The sequence below is a fragment of the Harpia harpyja genome, chromosome 1 (genome assembly GCF_026419915.1).
Source record: "Harpia harpyja isolate bHarHar1 chromosome 1, bHarHar1 primary haplotype, whole genome shotgun sequence".
Classification (NCBI taxonomy): domain Eukaryota; kingdom Metazoa; phylum Chordata; class Aves; order Accipitriformes; family Accipitridae; genus Harpia; species Harpia harpyja.
Window position 1 is genome coordinate 92,219,288 of NC_068940.1, and position 20,711 is coordinate 92,239,998.

Sequence of the window (20,711 nt, forward strand, 5' to 3'; positions counted from 1 at the left end):
GCATCCATTTTAATTGTCCTGTTCAGAAATGCTGTCTTAGAATTTGCTACACTTTCATTAAATAGTTTTTATCATAAAACTATAGTTAGTTCGTAACAAAATACAGATTCTTTAATCATTAAAGTTGGAGGGGGGACATTTTTGTTTGGCTTTTAAGTTGATAAAGTTGATAGTTGATAAAGTTGATAGTTTTGAAACTAACTAGTTGGGTTTTTTTTTTTTTTGGTGTCTTTTCAAAGGCTGTTGGTCAAAACCAACCAGCCACCCTCCCACCCCAGTCTGCCTGGGCTCTCTAAGAGGCCACTCCTGCAGCTGACTGTGTGAGCCCTGTGTCTTTAGTGAGTGAGGACCCATGTGGATTTTTATATCACATTTCCAGCAGACTTGTTGTCTTGAATGCTGGCTACAGTAAGTAAATCTGAGTCAGCAGCTCTGTTCACATGCCCTCCAAAAGTCTGATACAGAATCTGGGCTGATCTAATTGTGATCTGTCCAGTACAGGACTTGCCCAAACCAAGTATTTCTATTTGAAAAGCTTTTTAATTGAGTTTTGTAAAACTGTAGTTAGGAACCAATTCTGTATGTCCAGAATGTTTAGGTGTTAAGCTGGTGTTCAAAGTAGTTAAATGCAGCTTTGATGTAAATTACCTTATGTAAACACAGCAGTAGCTTCACATCCTTAGAACAATTTAAGTTATGTAGCTTCTTTTACCCATGCTCCAGTTTTGTTAAACAATTGAGAATAATCCTGTGAGGCCCTTCTGACTTCGGTCTGTTTTATTGCATGAAAATGTCTTTCAGAGTGCTGGGAAAATAATTCGATAATTTTTCTAAGGCTTTGAAGAGACTTCTGATGTCTTGAGTCTTTATTACACTAGAGGTCAGTGTATGATGGGAGCTTCTGTGAGGTGGTATAGAGTTTCTTGCAGAATCCTATTTCATCAAATTTGAAACCAGATTCTAAGACAAACTGTAGCCTACTGCTGTGGAAAAAACTTCATATTAACATGTCTTATGACTTTCTTGGCTAAAGGGCTTTTTTGAGCTTCCTGCTTTTAATTCTCCTTGCTTAAGGAGTATTTGGCAAGTATCAATAACAGCACTTTAATGTGGTAAGCACGAATATGCACACTCAATTGTTCCAATGTGCACCTCAAACATTCATCTTGCATTGCAATAACATAACTTTTTGGTTCAGATATATTTCTATATGCCATGCTATTTATAGGAGTCATCCTTAACTTGTGCACTGTACTTACTAAGGGCATAGTGAAAGAATTGCACATTATTCTTAGTGTAGTTGTCAACTACTTGGGCACTGAGCTGGTAACTTTCAGGTGAATGGCTCCACTTTTGCATGTTGAGGGAAGCACAGTCAGGCATGATTCTATCATGATACTTGTAGAGATTGTCTCCTCAGCAGGTCTTCTTCAGCTCTCCAGAAAAGTAATTTCTTTAAACATCGGGAATGTGCAAAAGCAGATTGTTTCTGAAAACATCATTGGGCAGGGGCACTGGAACAGATGGTCAAACTATGACAGTGTTATATGAGGTCAAATGGGAGAGAAATGCACTGAAGGACAGTCCTGCTGACTGGAGCAGATTACATCACAATGACAATTTAAGAAAGATGGTGGAATAGAAAAAAATAACAGCAGGGTGGTTTTGAGCTCTTGAATGTGTTTTCTAAGAGAACTGCCTACACAGAAAAGTGCCTGTATCCTGTTACTCTTGTGTAGGGTTCTTATGAAATGCCTCGAAAACAAGAAAAATAAGAACATGAGATGTTAAGAGTTTACAGGCTAGCACAAATATAGAGGGTAAGTACAGGCATAGAGCTGAATTTTGGTGTTCTTAAGTGATTTTCTGAATGTTCAGGAGAGACCTGGACTGATGACAGTCTTTGTGGCCTTTCTTTTTGGTGGGGTGGAAGGGGGTGGGGACACTGTAAAAGCATAACCAGCAGTCTGAAAATCTCCTTTGCACTTGGCTGCTGCCCAGTATATTTTGTTACGTGCCTCTGGAGCATTAAGAAGGATGACACCTCAGTTGAGATAGTGTGAAGGAGGTGTTAGACTCTGGTTTAATTGCACTCTCTGTGAGGATTCCTGGCTTCACAGGAAAGTTTTTGCACTCTTCTACCTCTTTCCCAGGTTTTTCCAGGCTGCATTTTTTCTATTCTCTGCAAGAAATGAAGATGTACCAAGGCTTTGAGAATGGGGCCTTATCAAAACATCTCTAAGTTTTGTGGTGTCAGGCTTCATTGGGTTGGGTTTGAAGAGCCTGAGAAGATGATGGTTTTGCAGAACTGATGTGATATAAGTCATTAAGCAACAAATAAGACATCCTAAAAATTTCTTTCCTTTTCCTGTCCTTTTGACATTGGAGGGATGCAACCTTAATTTGTTTCAGTGAAACTCTTTAAAGTCTGTTCTGTACATAAGAGCTCCAGAACTACAAGGCTTATCTTAAAGAAGAGAAGCTGTTGTAGCTGTCCTGTAGCCAGCCTAGTGAACAACCTGATGGGTCACTGCAGATTCTTGCAGAGCAGCTATATTTCTGTCTGCTGTGCACATAGTGACAGTCTTTCCTGGTTCAGCTGGTCAGGTGTTAAATTAGTCCAAATATTGATGCTATCTGCATCCAGGAGAATCTTTGTCTAGAAGAGCTGTAAGTTTGATTATTCTCCTGGATCAAAAATGGATCTTTGTGGCTAAGCAGAAGCGATTACCTACTAGCCCCTCTTTCTAGTTCATAATATCAAGTATCCAAATGATAATTTGATGTCTGTCTGTCCTTCATGATGTACTACTGACTGATTCCAGGAGCTATCTATTGTGTAATAAAGCAGACTCCATCAAAAAGGCAAAAATTAATATTCGGAGTGTGTTTTCCTGCTTTTGTTCTAAACTCTCGAAATGCCGGAGTTATCAGATATACAGTTCAAGTGTCTTGCCAGAAAATTCTCAGATGAACTGGAGAGAGAGTGCAAAAAAATCGCAACCAAGGTCAGTCTTCAAAAGCTTAGAATTCAATTGCCAGCTCTCACATTTTGATTTCAATCTTAAATGTTCCCTGGTCGGTGCTCTGTATTTCTTAGGCCTTATGTTTGTCTCATTGTGTGTTCTTGCCAAAACTTCTTGTAAGACTTCTGACACTAATAAGGATGTGTAGAATATAGTGACATAGGCAAATATAAAAAAGTAACCAACTCTGTCAAGATAGTTCAACTCACACCAGATATTCAAGGTTCCTTTAAAAGGATAGACTTTGACAGGCTTCAAAGCTGCAGGCCTTCAAAACTACAGCACCACAGTCTTCTGTCTCTTGTTCCAATACACAAATGTAGCATTTGCCATAAAAGAATAAATAACAAAATATGTTACTGGATAGTGGCAGTGTGCACCAGGTTTAATGTGTGCTGTCCATTATAAATGTCACCTCTTCCCACCTCACAACGGCTCCCAGGAAACCCGTGAAGTAGTTGACCAAAACGATATCTGGATTTCAAATCCTTCTTTTTCTGTCTTTTTAAAATGTTAATACATAAAGAGGAAGAAGGTAGGAACAGTAGAAGTAATCAGGCAGCCCTACAGTTAAGTAGCAAGAAGGAATTCAGAAACTGAGCATTATGTGATGGTGGAGAAACTAGTTTATCTTTCAACTACCCCTTGCTGACCATCTCTTTTCTTCAACTTTCTTACAAGGCTGAAGTGAGTCCCCACTCATTTACCCTTCCAAAGTGCAGGAATGCTCATTTGAGGTGAATGGAAGTTGGAAATGGGAAAACATTAGCATGTGGTTTACCATATTCTGGGAACTTTAGGCTAGCTTCTTGCCTGAAATACAAAGGTAAATGTGAGTAGACTGTAAAAACTGGCTTAGTTAAAATGTGTGAACAGCTGCATAACATTAGGGAGAACACTGAATCACTGCCTTATTTGTTCCCATGGACTCTAAGGTATTCTGTGTTTGGGGGTTTACTTGTCTCCTAAAATCAGAATTTTTCCCACTTCAAGCAAAATTCCTGTCTTATCTGTCTTTCTGTCTTTTCAATAATTATGTTTGTTTTGACCTCTTCTCTAGATGCTGTTATTAGTGTCTGACATGTTCAGCAGCTGCAGTGGAAGCAGAGCAGTGACCTGACTGCTCTTAACAGTTGTTGCTCTGGTCACGTAGGATATCATGACTTCATTTTGTGCCTCTTTATAGATTAAAAAGGGAAGTTTAATAAAGCAGCTGTGAAAGTGAAAGCAGTATATATGGCACCTAAAAATGTATGCAGGTGAGCTGAACCTCACCCTGCAGGAGTAAAAATGTTTTAGCTACCAGGTATATTACAGGAGGGAGACAATAATCTGTTCAACAGCACAGACTGTTTCATGGAGTTCAGGTCTGCATTGGAGATCTCTTCACTGCTCTGTGGAAAGAAACAACTGCATTGGTGGTACAGAATAGAGTAGCAAGCCCAGAGCAGTTATTATTGTGAGTTTTTATGGGGATTGGCATCTGTAAGGACATTGTGGTGCTGGGATAATTCAGCTAGTTTGAAACAACCTAACTTGGATACCACATCAACATGAATCTCCATATGGGCTAAATGCCCGGAGAAGTTGTGGATGCCCCATCCCTGGAAGTATTCAAGGCCAGGTTGGATGGAGCTTTGAGCAACCTGGTCTAGTCGAAGGTGTCCCTGCCTATGGCAGGGGGGTTAGAACTAGATGATCTTTAAGGTCGTAGAATCATAGAACCATTTAGGTTGGAAAAGACCTTTAAGATCATCGAGTCAAACCGTCAACCATGCCCACTAAACCATGTCCTGAAGTGCCTTGTCTACGCACTTTTTTAATACCTCCAGGGATGGTGACTCAACTGCTTCCCTGGGCAGCCTGTTCCGATGCCTGACAACCCTTTCAGCAAATAAATTTTTCCTAATATTCAACCTAAACCTCCCCTGCCGCAACTTGAGGCCATTTCCTCTCGTCCTATCTCCAGCCACCTGACAGAAGAGACCAGCACCTACCTCACTACAACCTCCTTTCAGGTAGTTGTTGTAGAGAGAGATAAGGTCTCCCCTCAGCCTCCTTTTCTCCAGACTAAACAGCCCCAGTTCCCTCAGCCACTCCTCATAAGACTTGTGCTCCAGGCCCCTCACCAACTTGGTTGCCCTTCTCTGGACACGCTCCAGCAGCTCAATGTCTTTGCTGTAGCGAGGGGCCCAAAACTGAACACAGTACTCGATGTGCAGCCTCACCAGGGCCGATACAGGGGAACAACCACCTCCCTGCTCCTGCTGGCCACACTATTGCTGATACAGGGCAGGATGCCATTGGCCGCCTTGGCCACCTGGGCACACTGCTGGCTCATATTCAGCTGGCTATCAGCCAGCACCCTCAGGTCTTTTTCTGCTGGGCAGCTTTCCAGCCACTCTTCCCCAAGCCTGTAGCACTACATGGGGTGTTTGTGACCGAAGTGCAGGACCCGGCACTTGGCCTTGTTGAACCTCATACAATTGGCCTTGGTCCATCGATCCAGCCTGTTCAGATGCCTCTGTAGAGCCTTCCTAGCCTTCAGCAGATCAAGACTCCCACCCAGCTTGGTGTCATCTGCAAACTTACCGAGGGTGCACTTGACCCCTTGTCCAGATCATTAATAAAGATATTAAACAGGACTGGCCCCAGTACTGAGCCCTGGGGAACACCACTTGTGACTGGTTGCCAGTTGGATTTAACTCTATTCATCACAACTCTTTGGGCTTGTCCATCCAGACAGTTTTTTACCCAGCAAAGAGTACACTTGTCTAAGCCATGAGCTGCCAGCTTCTCAAGGAGTATGCCATGAGAGACGGTGTCAAAGGCCTTGCTGAAGTCCAGCTAGACAACATCCACAGCCTTTCCCTCATGCACTAGGTGGGTCACCTGGTCATAGAAGGAGATCAGGTTGGTCAAGCAGGACCTGCCTTTCATGAACCCATGCTGGCTGGGCCTGATCCCCTGGTTGTCCTGTATGTGCCATGTGAGCGCACTCAAGATGAACTGCTCCATAATCTTCCCTGGTACCGAGGTCAGGCTGACAGGCCTGTAGTTCCCTGGATCCTCCCTCCGACCCTTCTTGTAAATGGGCATCACATTGGCAAGCCTCCAGTCCTCTGGGACCTCCCCTGTTGACCAGGATTGCTGATAAATGGTGGAGAGTGGCTTGGCAAGCTCCTCTGCCAGCTCCCTCAGTACTCTTGGATGGATCCCATCTGGTCCCATAGACTTGTGAGTGTCCAGGCAGCGTAGTAGGTCACTAACTATTTCCTCCTGGATTATGGGGGGTATATTCTGCTCTCTGTCCTTGCCTTCCAGCTCAGGGGGCAGAGTACTCTGAGGGTAACTGGTCTCACTATTAAAGACTGAGGCGAAAGCATTAAATACCTCAGCCTTTTCCTCATCTCTGGTGCCAATGTTCCCCTCTGTATCCAATAAAGGATAGATATTCTCCTTGGCTCTCTTTTTATTGTTAACATATTTGTAAAAACATTTTTTGTTGTCTCTTAAAATAGTGGCCAGATTGAGTTCAGGCTGAGCTTTTGCCTTTCTAATTTCCTCTCTACATGACCTAACAAGATCCCTGTACTCTTCCTGAGTTGCCTGCCCTTTCTTCCAAAGATGGTAAACTCTCCTTTTTTTCTTGAGTCCTAGCAAAAGCTCCCTGTTCAGCCAGGCCGGTCATCTTCCTTGGTGGTTTGTTTTGCAGCGCATGGGAATAGCCTGGTCCTGAGCCATTAAGATTCCCTTCTTGAAGAACGTCCAGCCTTCCTGGACCCCTTTGCCCTTCAGGACTGTCTCCCAAGGGAGTCTCTCAACCAGTGTCCTGAAAAGGCCAAAGTTTGCCCTCCTGAACTCCATAGTGGTGGTTTTGCTGACCACCTTCCTTGCCTCACCAAAAATTGAGAATTCTATCATTTCATGATCACTAAGCCCGAGACGGCCTCTGACCATCATACCTCCCACTAGTCCTTCCCTGTTTGTAAACAGTAGGTCTAGCCAGGCTCCTGCCCTGGTAGGCCCATCTACCAGCTGTGTCAGGAAGTTATCTTCCCCACACTCCAGGAACCTCCTAGACTGCTTGCTCTCTGCCGTGTTATATTTCCAGCAGACGTCTGGAAAGTTGAAGTCCCCCACGAGAACAAGGGCACACGATTGTGAGACTACTGCCAGCCGCTTGTAGAATGTTTCATCTGTCTCTTCAACCCGGTTGGGTGGTCTATAACAGACTCCCAGCACGATATCTGCCTTGTTGGCCTTCCCTCTCATCCTTACCCATAAGCACTCCACCTTGTCATCACAATCGTGTGGCTCTGTACAATCAAAACACTCCCTAACATAGAGAGCCACCCCACCACCTCTCCTTCCCTGCCTATCCCTTCTGAAGAGCTTATAGCCATCCATTGCAGCACTCCAGTCATGGGAGTCATCCCACCATGTTTCCGTGATGGCGACTAAGTCATATCTATCCTGCTGCACAATGGCTTCCAGCTCCTCCTGTTTATTGCCCATGCTGCGTGCATTGACATAGGTGCACTTGAGCTGGGCTATCGATTCCACCCCCAACATTGGCATGCCGCTCTCAGGCCCATTCTCTGGTGAGCCTAGTTTTATCCCCTTCCCCCTTCAAATCTAGTTCAAAGCCCTCTCTACGAGCCCCGCCATCTCATGAGCGAGAATCCTTTTTCCGCTTTGAGATAGCTGGACTCCATCTGTCGCCAGCGAGCCCGGTGCCCTGTAAACCTCCCCATGATCAAAAACCCCCGAATTCCACCAATGGCACTATCCTCTGAGCCATGTATTAATCAGGTCCCTTCCAACCCACACTGTTCTATGATTTTATGATTCTAAATCACCCTCTGGGAAAGCAATTCGTGTTACAGGCAAAGCCAGAAGTGTTTTGTATTTGCCAAAGAAGAAGATAAAAGCAGTTGTTGTTCAAGATGTGGGGATCAAAAATCAGGCCACGTGACAGGTGTTGCCCACAGAACTGGACTTGCTTGATAGGTCAAGTGCTCTCCACTGGGAGAAGTCTCAGGTCTTTCTCCTGATTGCTGTGGTTCTAGGAAGAGAGCTGGCTCTTCCGGTTACATCCACTGATGTTTAAAATTAAAGATTTTGAGGGTAATAGTCTTTTGATAGATGCTGCTGTTTTGTTGTTGTCTTCCAGGCTGCTTGACCTTATCAAAAGGTGTAATACAGTCTACTTTCTGTGAGATGGTTAAGTGAACGCTCTGCATTTCTAGAGAAATTGGTAGTTCAAGAATGTGCCTCATATTAAAGGCTCAGACTCTAGTAACTGAAGGGTCAAGTTCCTCAGGGTTCCTAGCAAACTTGCAAGACCTCTCTTTCCCTATTAATATAGCTACAGTGCATTAATAGCTGGGCTTTGAAAAGTGCTGTTGCTTGTGATGATGATCTTGTCTGTAGGAACGGGCAAGGTAGCAATATACTCTAAACTGCTTCATTCCCTGTAGTCAATCAGGTCATCCCCTTTGTGCAACTGCCTGGTAGTTCTGAAGTTGTTTTCATACCCTGGCATGTGTATTTGTGGTTCTTACCCATACCTTTTTGTGTTTATTTCTTGTAGGAGGAGGACTGCCTTTTGGATTGTGAGCCACTTGGACATCGTGATGCAGATCTACCTAGAGGGTCAGGCCTGGATGGTTGGGATTTAAGGTGAGCCTGTGCTGAAGAATGGATGCAGATGTGAACTAAGAACTATGGGTTGTTGTTTTTCTTCTTTTTTTTATCTGGAGTTGTTTGTATTAAACATTTAAAGAAGAATCTGTGTGTGCCTCTTACTATATATGTAGCATTAATAAAATGCAGTGGTGTAATAGTTAGGATCCCAGAGTAGCCTTTCGGACCTTCAGAAGAGCTGGATGGTTAACCTAGGAGATGTTAATGATGCTTGAAGAAGTAATGTTATTCAATATGAAAGTGACAGTAAGATTCCCCAAAATTTCATCTCAGTATGCACTGAGAGGCAGCAGGCAGCTGAGATGGATCCCCTGTTGCAGTTTTTCTATCATTCCCTCTTCCAGTTGTTGTAAAACAAAATAGCTTTAGCCATTCTAGGCTACGGACAATTCCTTCAAATGTAAAATTTTAATTAATTACAGATCTGTAGTCTACTTTTCATGTTGCCCACTCTTCATGTTGCAGACTTTTGGTGATATATTTGCAGTTTAGATTTGATTCAGGGTGGTTTTTTTTTTTGTTCCCGTTCTTGGCTATGGGAAAGCATTTCCCTACACAAACACAAACCAAGAACAAAAGGGACCTTTTTTTGAGTGTAAGTTTGTGTAGCAGGTTCTGTCAGTCCCATAAAGGCAGAGCTCCTGTAACTTGTGTAGTGCATGGGATTAATCTTGCTCTTGGAGAATTGTATAATATTGGTGAGTGGAGAGATGTGATTTCCTGGACATGATCAAGAAGATCTCACTGGTAATATATAGCTGATCTATCTCTTAACTTTCCTAAAACAGAACTGGTGTCTAATTCTGGCCTTAATGCCTGGAAAGAGCTGTCATCCTACAATTTCTCTTGCCACATGTAGCCCATGTTTTTTCTCAGAGGTATGGTAGGCACTGTCTCAGTTGTTGCTCCAAAATCATGTGAGAACTGTTTTCCTTGCAACTTGCCATAGTTTCTGAAGGCTGGGGGAGCACAGTGTAAAGAGTGATAGTTTGAATAAAAGCTTATTTTGCTGGTTTTAACATCTTATTAAAAAAAAAGAAAAAGTGGGGGACTAGGGACAGTGCTTATTCTTACATGTGCTCAAGAGCTCGAAAAGTTGGAAGAGCTTGCAGTAGAAAAACAAAACCTAACCTTGATTCCTGAAGATTTGGGTTTGGAGCATGGTCATGGAAAAAATGGATTGAATCTTGATGATTCTGAATTAAAGCATTTGTATAAAGTCTCCTCCAAAAATGTTGAGAGCAAGCATATTCACATCACAGATATTAGCTGTATACTTTCTGTGCAGTGAATAATTTAATAAAGGTGAGCAGAAGTAGCCTGTTCTTGCAAGACTAAAGCGTGTACTGAAAATTATGTGAACAGTCCTGTGAATTTAGGTTGTTAAGGGTAATATTACTTAAATAACTTCTTCCAGCAAAGACTCAAGTAAGTGAAGCCTCCAGAGAATTTCTTGCTGAACTTGCTTCTTAGTATATACCATCATAAAATGGTTGTAACATTCAGAAGATGATACTATTAGACTATGTGAATGGGTATTTTGGCTGTATTTAAAAAAAAAATCAACAACTAAAATCCATGAGGATTATATAGTAGACAATTTAAACAACCAGAGATTGTTAACAGTACACAATTTACAGACTTAATGTGATTAAGATAAGACAAGACATAGCTTGAGAAGGTCTGATAACTAAACCACAGGCTATTTGGATATATAACCTTCAGATGAATGTGTTTAAGTTTTTCCACAGCATCTTGCAATACTGTGTAGTATTTACTGTACCCATAACTGGCTTATATATTCAGTAAACAATTACATGGACTCCAGATTATCAGACCGTAAAATGATGGAAGAAAATTGGTGATCTCTGGAGGTCATAACCTAGCTTTCTACTTTGTTGCTGGAGTTGCATCTGGGTAAGACTGTCCAGTTGACTTTAGAGGCTGGGAAATATGCAGGGCACAATCAGATGAGTCACTTATACTCTCTTTTCATATCATTCCAGTAGACATAGTTTATGAACAGGTATTCTGTTGTTTTTTTTTTTTTTAATTTACAGTGTATTGGCTCTGCTAGCAGCATACCATTTATCATGTACTACCTCTGCTGTGTAACTTCCACAAAAGACAGTAAGGCCAAGGCTTCATGTGCAAGTTCACGTGCTGTCTTGCTGGACACTTTAGCAGCCCTGCTTATATATGAAGAAACATGCAGTGTTCCTTCTAATACTGGCTTCTTTTTAATTACAGAAGTTTCAGCCAACTCTTGCTGTCTAGTGTAGCTTGCAAAACAGTGAATTGTTTCATTTCTGCCATCTAGGTTAGAATTGAAACACTGGGGATGCCCAGTTTTTATAAATCCCCTGTCAGTGCAGCAGTATCCTTCAGGTTAATGTCACATGTTGAACACCTGTGCTGTGTTCCCTCTAACCTAGCTGGAAACTTTATCCTCTCCCTTCTGAGGATAAAGGCAAAAACATTTATTTCCTATTTATTTTCTCAGATGTCAATGAGACTGTTCCCCCCTACTATGGTTTCAGTTCAACTACTTTTGTGAATACTTTGTAAGCTGAATTATTAATGCTTGCACTGTTTTAAAAAATAATGCCATGCAGTACCTCACAATCTTTTGCTGACTCGGGATTTTTTTTTTTTTTTTTTTTCTGCTTTGAGAACAGTTTGCTTGAACTTTTGCACTTTACTGCTACAGAACAGTACTAGACTGCTTGCAAAAGCCAAGCTTACAGGGAACGTCATCCTATTGAAGGTGGTTTGCTCTTACACAATGTATGATAATGCTTTTGTTAAAATGTGTGTGTTTGGTGTAGTACCTGTTGTGCCTAGTGTTCTCTGGCAATATTGCTCATGCTCTGTTTGCCTGAGGATGGAAGTGTTAGTGTTGGGATTAGCCCGGCATCTTGTGCAGAGAGTCAAGGTCTTCATAGTTCCTCTCAGGCTTTGGGATTGCACTACGTGAAAACATACTCAAAACTTTGATTTTTGTTGTCATGGAGTGTTTTTTTGTTTGTTTATTTAGAGCATTGGGAATTTTTAATAAAGATGTTGCCAGGTGAAAAAGGGTGGGATAGGGAGAGTGCAAAAGCATCTTCCTTACTGCTGCACCTCTCTTCAAATTAATAACTATTGGTAAGAAAGGAAGCTATGCCTCATGTCACTCCCAGAAGTTTAACATGCGTTTCTGCACATGACCTGGGCTGTTGCCAAATGTCCTTAGCTATTTATTATGGTCAACAAAATGGAATCTGGACTATTTGAGAGTGGTAAACTTTGGATGAAACCACTAATCCATTCAGTCTGACACCCTTTCTGACACAGTGTGCTTCTTTCTGTAGTAAGGCTTTTGAGTAGCAGCCTGTCCACCTGGGTCATCTCTTCCTCATTTCCATTCAGTGAAAGATTTCAGGTTTGTTTCTAAGATCTAAATTACTCATGCCTCTTTCCAAAGCTTTTTTTGCAGTGTCCTACTGAAAATGTCAGAAATTTTCATCTTTAGGAATATTTTGTTTCCCCCAAACTGTAATGACTCAAGAGTGTTGATGTGAAGCTATGCAAAGCAAGAGAAGGTCAAGAAATCTGAGAAATGATGACTCAGTTGTACTTCTCTTGCTAATTTCTTTGAATTGTGGATTCTAATTTCATTAGTGGCTCTACAAACCTTGGTGTTTGAGACTTGCAACTGATACCTTTTCTAAAAACAGAGGGAGGGAGGAGAGGGAGTACTCTGTTTATTTCAACAACCACAAGCAACACTTCCAAAATACACTTGTGGTTGTATCGCAGAGTTATGAATCTTAGGTTATCTAGCAGTGACTAACATGGTGAGACAGTAGCCTAATATGTCCACGCTTTATTTAGAAAAGGTAGTTCTTACTGGAGACAAGGAACACTAGTGTTTCATTCACTGTGTTTGCTGAATCCCTAAGTACAGATATCAAGTCTGTCAGCAGTTCACGCTGCAAGATACAGAAGCTCGCCTTTCAGGGTCTGACTGCAAGTTCCTAAGGATTTTGGAGTACAGAAAGAAACAAACTCCTCTCCCCCTCCACCTTCTGTCTTTCCAAGTGCACTTTTTAGGCTGTCCTATGGTTTGATCAAAGTTAAGAGTTGTGATACCTCTTGATCAGATAGGTTTTTCCCTTACATTGTGGTGAATTTTTTTAACACAGTATTATCTCATTGGAGTGGTGCTTCACAAATAGATAGTAACAGCTTTCTAAATTCTTCAGTCAGCCTAGATTATACCAGTTGTTACATTTAGAGAACCCTACAGGTTAAGAAAAAAAATTACTTTTTACTCACTGCAGAGTTTAACCTGTAGAGTCCGGGTGTGTGTCTTCAGTAAGACAGCAATCTTTTACTGTTCTGCCTATTTAAAAATAAAATGGAAGAGCAAATCCTCCCTGGCAAACTGAGAGATCCTCAGTTTTGGGGGTATATACAGTTTGCATTGAAGATAAGCTGGGTTGGAGGGCATAGGCTTTGACACAAAACATGTGGCTTTATTCCCACAGACAGGCGGTGCAGCCAGACTGGGGATTAGTGAAGTGTGAGGGACTGTCCTCCCTGACTTGCCACCTTCTCATCGATTCAGAGCGTAGGGAATTGTTTGGCCCTGTGGCAATAACACCAACTGTAATATGCATCTGATAGTGAAAGAATGAAAGATTTGTTCTCCCGGAAAGACAAAAAGTGTTTGTGTTGGTTTGGGAGGGGGTGAGTTGGTGTTTTATTTGTTTTTTTTTTTAAGAGAAATAAAAAATCCTCTGTGGGTCATTTTAGGCTCTCACAGAAACTTGAATATGCTAAATGAGTGTGGTTCCCTAGCTGAGCCAATAGGGATGGCCATGCACAGGCAACACTTTTATCCCACAAGAGGGAGGAGGGGTGAATGAGCTAGAAGATATAAGCTGAAACAAAGCCATGCTGTCCTTCTGAGTCATTCGCATATACTGGATGGGTAAGGCTTCCTGCTTCCTGGGACACAGAAGTGGGGTCATGATTCTAACAATGGATGCTGGTAAGTCACTTTTTATTAAATTTGTCTTTTTTTCTGGGAAGTCTCTCCTTCCCCTCCCCTCTCCAGCTGAAGATATCTGTAACTGGGAAGCTGAATTGTTAAATAAATGCATGCTTAAGCCAGACTTCTCAAGCTGTGTGCACTTTACTGTGTGTTACACTGGTGTTATTTCTTGACTGTTACTCATTGAAGCACATATCCTTTCTTGCAATGCAAGACCATGGTATCAGAAGTGTGTCTGTTAATTTGTACTTCTGTCTTCATTGGGACAGAACCTGTGGCCTGAGAAGTGCATGATGTCTCACTCTCTTTGATAATAGAATTAATAGTCTCTGGAAGATACATGCTAGATCTTACGCTTGCTGTGAAGAGCTAGTGGTGATCTAATGTATTGGCTGTGGCTTCCTCTACTCTTGTGTTTACAGAAATTTTGTATTGGGGAGGAAGAGGGAGAAACTGCTGCATTTCCATGGTAGTCAGTTCTGCTTTGTGTGTTTATAGCCAAGGAAGTCTATGTGAAAAGAGCACATACAGGATATTTTTTTTTCAAATTAGGTGTGAGAGTGAAGTCTTTAACATAGTTCTCTGTGTGATAGGGAAAATAAATGTAGAATGGTTTCTATAAAAGAAACAAGCAATCCCAGTCCTGCTCCTTGAGAGGGGGTGTGTTTCCATGTCATAACTCACATCCTTCAAATTCCACAGTAATAAAAGACCTTGGATTTTAAATGGTTATGGATAGGGCATAAAGCACCAGTGGTTGTGCTCTGGCAGCATGTTCACGGCTGCTCTTGCAAGCATGCCTGCTGCATTTTTAAGAGCTCTGTTGAACTTTTGTCAGCAGTTGGTTCAGCTACTTTTTTTCACCACAGTGCAGAAGCATAATGTGACAAGTTCTACAAGCTGTGTTCAAAGTGATAAACTTATTCGGGCAGATCTTGCTGGTCTGTTTTATCTACTTGTCACATGCTCAGTTTACTCCATGCTAATGAAAAGCTCACTGTCTCCTATGCATCTGAATTGATTCGGTCGGGCATTTGCTAGGGCCTAAAGGGAAAACTCTCTGTGCCTTCTTCCAGCTCTTTGACTTTTTCTGAGACTTCCAGAAGGTGGCCCAGCTGGGTTCTTCATGCACAATTTAGAGGAGATAGCAAACCACTTCATTTAAAACAGCCACACTTAATTGAAGTTGCTTTGTCATTATCTGTGTAGGCAAGATTGAAACCAGTGACTCTTTTTGTGTTCAAGGTATGTTACATGCTTTGCAAATAAGTTTAAAATCCAGGCCCTTTAACTGAGATTATAAAATTTAACACAAGCTCAGAGAGGAGTAGGATGGCATATGGCTGACAATTTTGCATGACATGGAAGATGATGATTTTTATATTTTGTCCCTTTCACTAGAGTAGCTTCCAGAGGAGCCAGATTTCAGACACTTCCTAAAGCAGTTCGAATACCAGGAATAAGCAATCTTCTTCTCCCCCTGCTTGTACAAGAAGGACTGATGCCTAGATGGTAGATGTCATGTCCAGTATTATAGGAGGATGCCCTGACAACGTTCAGGATTTACGTGCTGATGGGAGATACGAATCCAGGCTTTTGCCCACAAAATACTTCTTCCCCTTTGAAGTACCAGAGTTCCTGTACTCCACTGGAGTAATTGAACTCGCTGTTTTGGAAAGACTGGGGAGACGTTAATAATGTATGGTTAAAAAAATATCTTTTATTTGCATATACTTATATACTTGCATTGTGCGCTGTTTATTTGCACTGTGGGGTGAACCATAAAGATAATGCTGCTCCTCTGTGTTTCACTGGATCCAAACCTGTATCTTTTTTCCAGAACAGTGTCACTGCACTAGCTTCTCAGGAATTACTGTGATCTAGTAGTCCTAGTGGTAATTTTCAGAGTTATACTGACTTGTATGGTTAGTAAACATACGTTTTGGAAGCTCCCAGTTCCTTAAGAATTCTTAAATTATAGTTCTCAGCTTCTTTGGGAAAATGGTTCTAACTATCTGAAAGGAAACATTGTAATACAAGGATTTATAACAGCGAGTTCTAGTACTTCTCAAGTGTATTTAAGTTACAGAAAAAATATGCAAGCAATTTAGTGCCTTATGCCTTAATCTGGGACATGGATAGTGCTCCATGAAGTTTATCTGCTTGGTTTCACCCACCTTTTAAAGCTGAGCTTGCTGTTCTTGGAACTGTTTGCTTATTTCAAATTGTATGTTTGCATTACAAGTCAGGGCTGATAATTTTTTTTTTTTTAAATGGGCATCAAATTCTTAAGCTGTTTTTTAACAGAGTAAAACTTCTGTTCCTTAAGATAATTGTAAGAATACTTGTGCATTTGTTTCAAATTTTTATTAAATGCATTTTATTCTGCTGCATTTATCTTTGCAGCTTTTAATTTCTCACAGGAGCAGGACTAAAAAAGTTTTGGATGGGGGGAGTAAAAAGGAGAGTCGCAAGATAGCATTGACAATATAATTGGATTTGAAGCAGCTACAGGCTGGGACTGTTGCAACAGCTGATTTGATCCTTCTGAGTTTCAAGAGCTATTTATGGTAGATTAGCTGTATCAAAGCTCTACTGTTCCAACCATAAAAGGTTGGTCCTATGTGAAGTTGCCACACTGCATTTGGCTTAGTCCTCCAAGGTTGGAGAGCCTATAGCTTTTTATGTGGATAAATCTAGTGATGGATGGAAATACTAAAGGCAGACCAAGGAATAACATTGTTGAGGACGTCAGATGGCAGCGAACTCTTAAAAGGAGATTTCCACTAATAAATTTTTTGCTCTAAAGTTTGGAATCAGCACTTGGATGTAGCTCCTGCATATTTACTGCATTTGGTGAACTCATGCTTTTAGGAAAGCACTGTTCTAAATTTATCTGACTTATCTGAATCATCTTGACTGCACATGTACTTGCCAGCCTTGCATGTTGATATTTGGTAACTTTTGTGAAGTCACTTTTCTGTTTTCTTAGTGGGTGAGTGTTAGGTCCTTTGGAAAGGAATCTTAGCTGAAGTGAGAAACTTCTCTAAAGCAAGAATTATGAAATACCTGGCTAAAGAGAGCTTCAGGCATTATCAGTAACTATTTTGAGAAGACTTTGATCCCTTCTGCTGCATCTGTACCTTCTTTCTTTCCTCCCTTGTGTAAAGGCAGACAAGTGGATTTTTTGCAGGATTCTGAAGTAAGTAGCACTTCATTTGGAGAGCTTGCATGCAGTCGCTTGAGCCAGTTGTTTGAGAATATTTGCAGCTTTGTCAGGTTGAAATGTGAGTGGGTTTATTCCAGCCTGTGCATGCCAGTCATTCAGCCTTCCTTAAGGCATTTTGTGTTTTTATTCTCGTGGTTTTGCTTAGAGGATGAGTTCATTCTGCTATGAATGGAAAGTCCTCTCACTGGTTGGTTTGTGTGTGAGGTGTGTCTCTTTTTCCGATTTAATGCGTTAACCTTAGCCACAGTACTACAAGCAGCTATAAGAGCACTTTTATAAACCCCAAATTTTTCAGTAGTAATTTTCTCTTGTGTTTAAGAAGTTCTATAAACACATGTGAATACTGCTGCATTGGATAACGATGTTGTATTTTGAGACTTGGAGTGTTCAGAAGAAAGCTTCCTCCAACTTTCCATTCTCTGATTTTTAAACATTATCAGGAGACCACAAGTGAAAGTTACTGGCACTGTTTTACCTTCCTCTCCTGCAGCAGTATCAGCTATTAAAGGAGGGGAGCATAAGGGGCAGGAGGGCAGGAAGAGGAGGTTCCTTGCTTCAAGAATGTTCCAGGTGGTGTATTTTAATCTCCAGAAACACAAGAATAGTGTCCTTCCCAAGGAAATAAATTACCTGGTTTTCAGTTTCCCTTTCAGGAACTAGCAATTTAAGGCCATCTTCCATTTTCCTTGGATTACAGATCTGTATTTCTCTGTCAAATGGATCTATAATTTTTATTCTGAATTCCATAAACCTGTGTCTTAGCCTAGAGCATACCAGAACACAGAAAATGTCTCGAGAGTTACAGTTTAAAAACTACTTTCTCAGTTTAGGGATAGGAATATTTTACTGGAATAAAAAACCCCATATATTTAATCATTCTCACACAGACCTTGTTAGATATACATTTAAATATTCACCTCTATCTGCATATTTTATAGGAGACTGAATCCTTCTACCTGCAGAGGCAGTGAGGGTTAGGAAGAAACTGCCCAATCAATATCCTCCTTCAGATAGCTTGTTAATTTTTGTCTTGGATTAAGAGATGTGTACTTCAGTTTAATACCCAACTTTAAAATGTTTTTATATTGCTTCTGGTAAAATAGGCATCCTTTTTTATATGATGTGATTTTTTTTTCCTTTGCTACTTGCATTTTAAAAAGCAAGTTGACATAAATTGCTCCACTATTTTAGCATGCCTGTGTTGTGCTCCTATAAACCTGTTAGAAGATGTCAGTGCCTTAAAAGCCCTAAAACAGACCACAAAGACATCAGATATGGAAGTTAGGTACCCCAGAGTCTGCACAAGAGCAGGAAGACACTGCTAGAGCCCTTAACTTCAGCTTCAGGTTCAAATGCGCTAAGGGTGTAATGCAGGAAACATTTTGATTGATGAGAAGTAACAATATCAGCTCCTCTGTGCAGCAGATGCTTCAACGTGTTGGAACTGGTAAACTTTCTTCCCTGCTATCTCTACGGGATTAGTTAGTCAATTTAAGCATTAATTCTACCTCTTCCAATGATGTTTTGTCTTGATTGCATTGCTAAATTACATTCTTGGCAAAAACTTCCAATGGGAAGAAGGATTTCAGATTTCTAGGAGCTTTATTCAGAAGGACTATAGCTTTGTACTTGGCATTTCTTTGCTAAATTCCTTATATTTGATAGTTTATATGGGATAAAGGTAGAGGGGACAGACAAAGCAGTTTTAGTCTAGCTGTGCCATTTTTACTTTTTATACAGAGAAGAGAGATTACGCTATATCTGTACACAGAGCTCCCCAAAACTATTTAGTTGAGGAAAAGTGAAATGGCAGTACACATTTCTTCTTCACAGCAAGTCAAGGTAGACTTGGAGATGGTGGAGTTGAGCCATTTGTGACCAAGACATTTCAAGACAGGTCGGAGGAGTCTTTTGCCAGTTTTCTGTGTGGAAAGGGTATGTGCATTATCCTGCATGCATTGTAACACATGATGAGCCAAGGTTTCTCTCTTGTTAGATTTATGTTGATGAAGTGGTATGAAAGCTTTTTCTAGTCTCAATACATTTGTTTATGCAAAACATTATTAAGAAGGTATAGAATTTGTGGCTTGTGTGTTTGGTTTTTTTAAATGCAACATTGTCATTTTCCTTGCTTAGAACATGTTCACAAGACCAGCTCTTGTCTATGAAGCCTTTCATATAATGAACATAGGTGAAAATTGCACAAGCTTATTTAGTTTAAATTACCATTTTTGGCATTCACGTTTGTTCCCCAATGTGTTGGCTCTTGTGCATGGCAATTTCACTACAATTTTAAAGAGGCAAAAGCTGTGGAATAGTTTGCAGTAACAGAATGGCTGAGTTTGTTCACTTCGCAGAGGCATCGCAGTTCACAGTGTGTTTTCTTGCTGAATGCATAGGCTTCTGTTTCTCCATGGAGAAGCCTCCATTTGGCATAACGGAGGGGAATAGTATGCTCTCGAAGCAGGGGGCAAAATACTCTCCGCTTATTAATTCACTGGTTTTGCTACTTTCCCAACTAGGCAGTTTAGAGTTAACAGGCAGATTGGAAGGTCATGATTTTTAATGAGCAAAACATGTCCTAGTTGGAATCTGCCTTAACCAGATAAGAATGCATTGGGTAACTGGTGGTAAAAATGCTTCTGATGTCATTTACTCACGTGGTGGTGTGTTGAAGGGAGTCTTTCAGTAGACAGGGTAGAGCAACTATGCATTAAGTCTTTGCTGGTTTTTTGGATTTAGCTGATGGGATGGTCTCTCTTTGCTCTAATGATGCCAGTTTTCAGAGTTGAAAAAAAATTAAAAATCTGTAAAGTAAGACTTCAAAGACCCAGATTAAAATAATTCAGATTTCTGGGGCTGTCTCTTTTCAGGTATACAAAATAGCATTATGATGAACTTGGACATGAAGCATCATGTGTCGTAATAACTAAGGCCAGGTACATTGCTAAAACAACTTAAGGCTCCATCAGACTGTTACACAGGAAGTGTGTAATTTCCCGACAGAACTGAGCCGTTTGACGCCGAAAGCTGCCATGCTGTTACTAGTGGTCTCTTACAAAGAAACTGGATTCAGGTGTTGGCTGAGAGATTGCGTGCCAAAGTACTGTGAGAAGTTAATAATACTTCCATGGATTTAATAACTGCCAAATGTGCTCCTCATGGCTTTTACCTGTAAAACTCTTGGCAGTCAGCAAAGATCTACAGGATTTCATTCTTGTTCCATCATATCAGCCTTAGATTTAGACAAAATTACTGCCTATTCTCTAAAATAAAGCTAGCACTGTCTCCTATTAGCTCGCTGCAGAAGGAGGGAGGAGTGTGGATTAATGTTTCAAAACAGTTGCACCAAATGATCTAGGGAATATGCAAGTCATATGTGCTTCACATGTGACTTTTTCAATCTTGCCCTTTCTGACAAGAAGTCTATTTTAGCCTCAGAGACAGCTAGAATAACTCTTTAACTCTTAGAAAATAATTGCCCCAACTGTTTATATTAGAGTGAAAAATGGACAGTATTTCAATGTCGTTTTCCATTAAGTGCCAACTGGCCCCGAAAACAAGGTGAGATCCTACTGGAAGCAAAGTTTCAGGCAGCTGTTGGCACTCCAGTGGTTACTAGGGGTTGTTAATGCTAACCCTGTAGCCACAAGTTAGCTCTGGGAGTTAAGAGACCTCGGTTCACTTGGCTTTGGTGTCAGTCATT

The 20,711-nt window shown here is 41.0% G+C and overlaps 1 protein-coding gene across 22 annotated transcripts in view; it reads left to right on the forward strand.

Annotated features, from left to right (window-relative positions):
* Nucleotides 1–20,711, forward strand: part of SVIL (supervillin) — a 143,546-nt gene that overhangs the window by 24,446 nt on the left and 98,389 nt on the right. For 11 of the 22 annotated variants that reach the window (XM_052805393.1, XM_052805402.1, XM_052805376.1 and 8 more), the window contains exon 1: nt 13,665–13,773. In XM_052805393.1, the coding sequence (XP_052661353.1) occupies nt 13,710–13,773 (64 nt within the window). In that variant the 5' untranslated portion in view covers nt 13,665–13,709. Of the gene's footprint in view, nt 1–8,622; nt 8,712–13,663; nt 13,774–16,464; nt 16,979–18,831; nt 18,941–20,711 lie in introns of those variants that run through there. The other 11 variants (XM_052805338.1, XM_052805357.1, XM_052805421.1 and 8 more) reach the window with 6 other exon arrangements.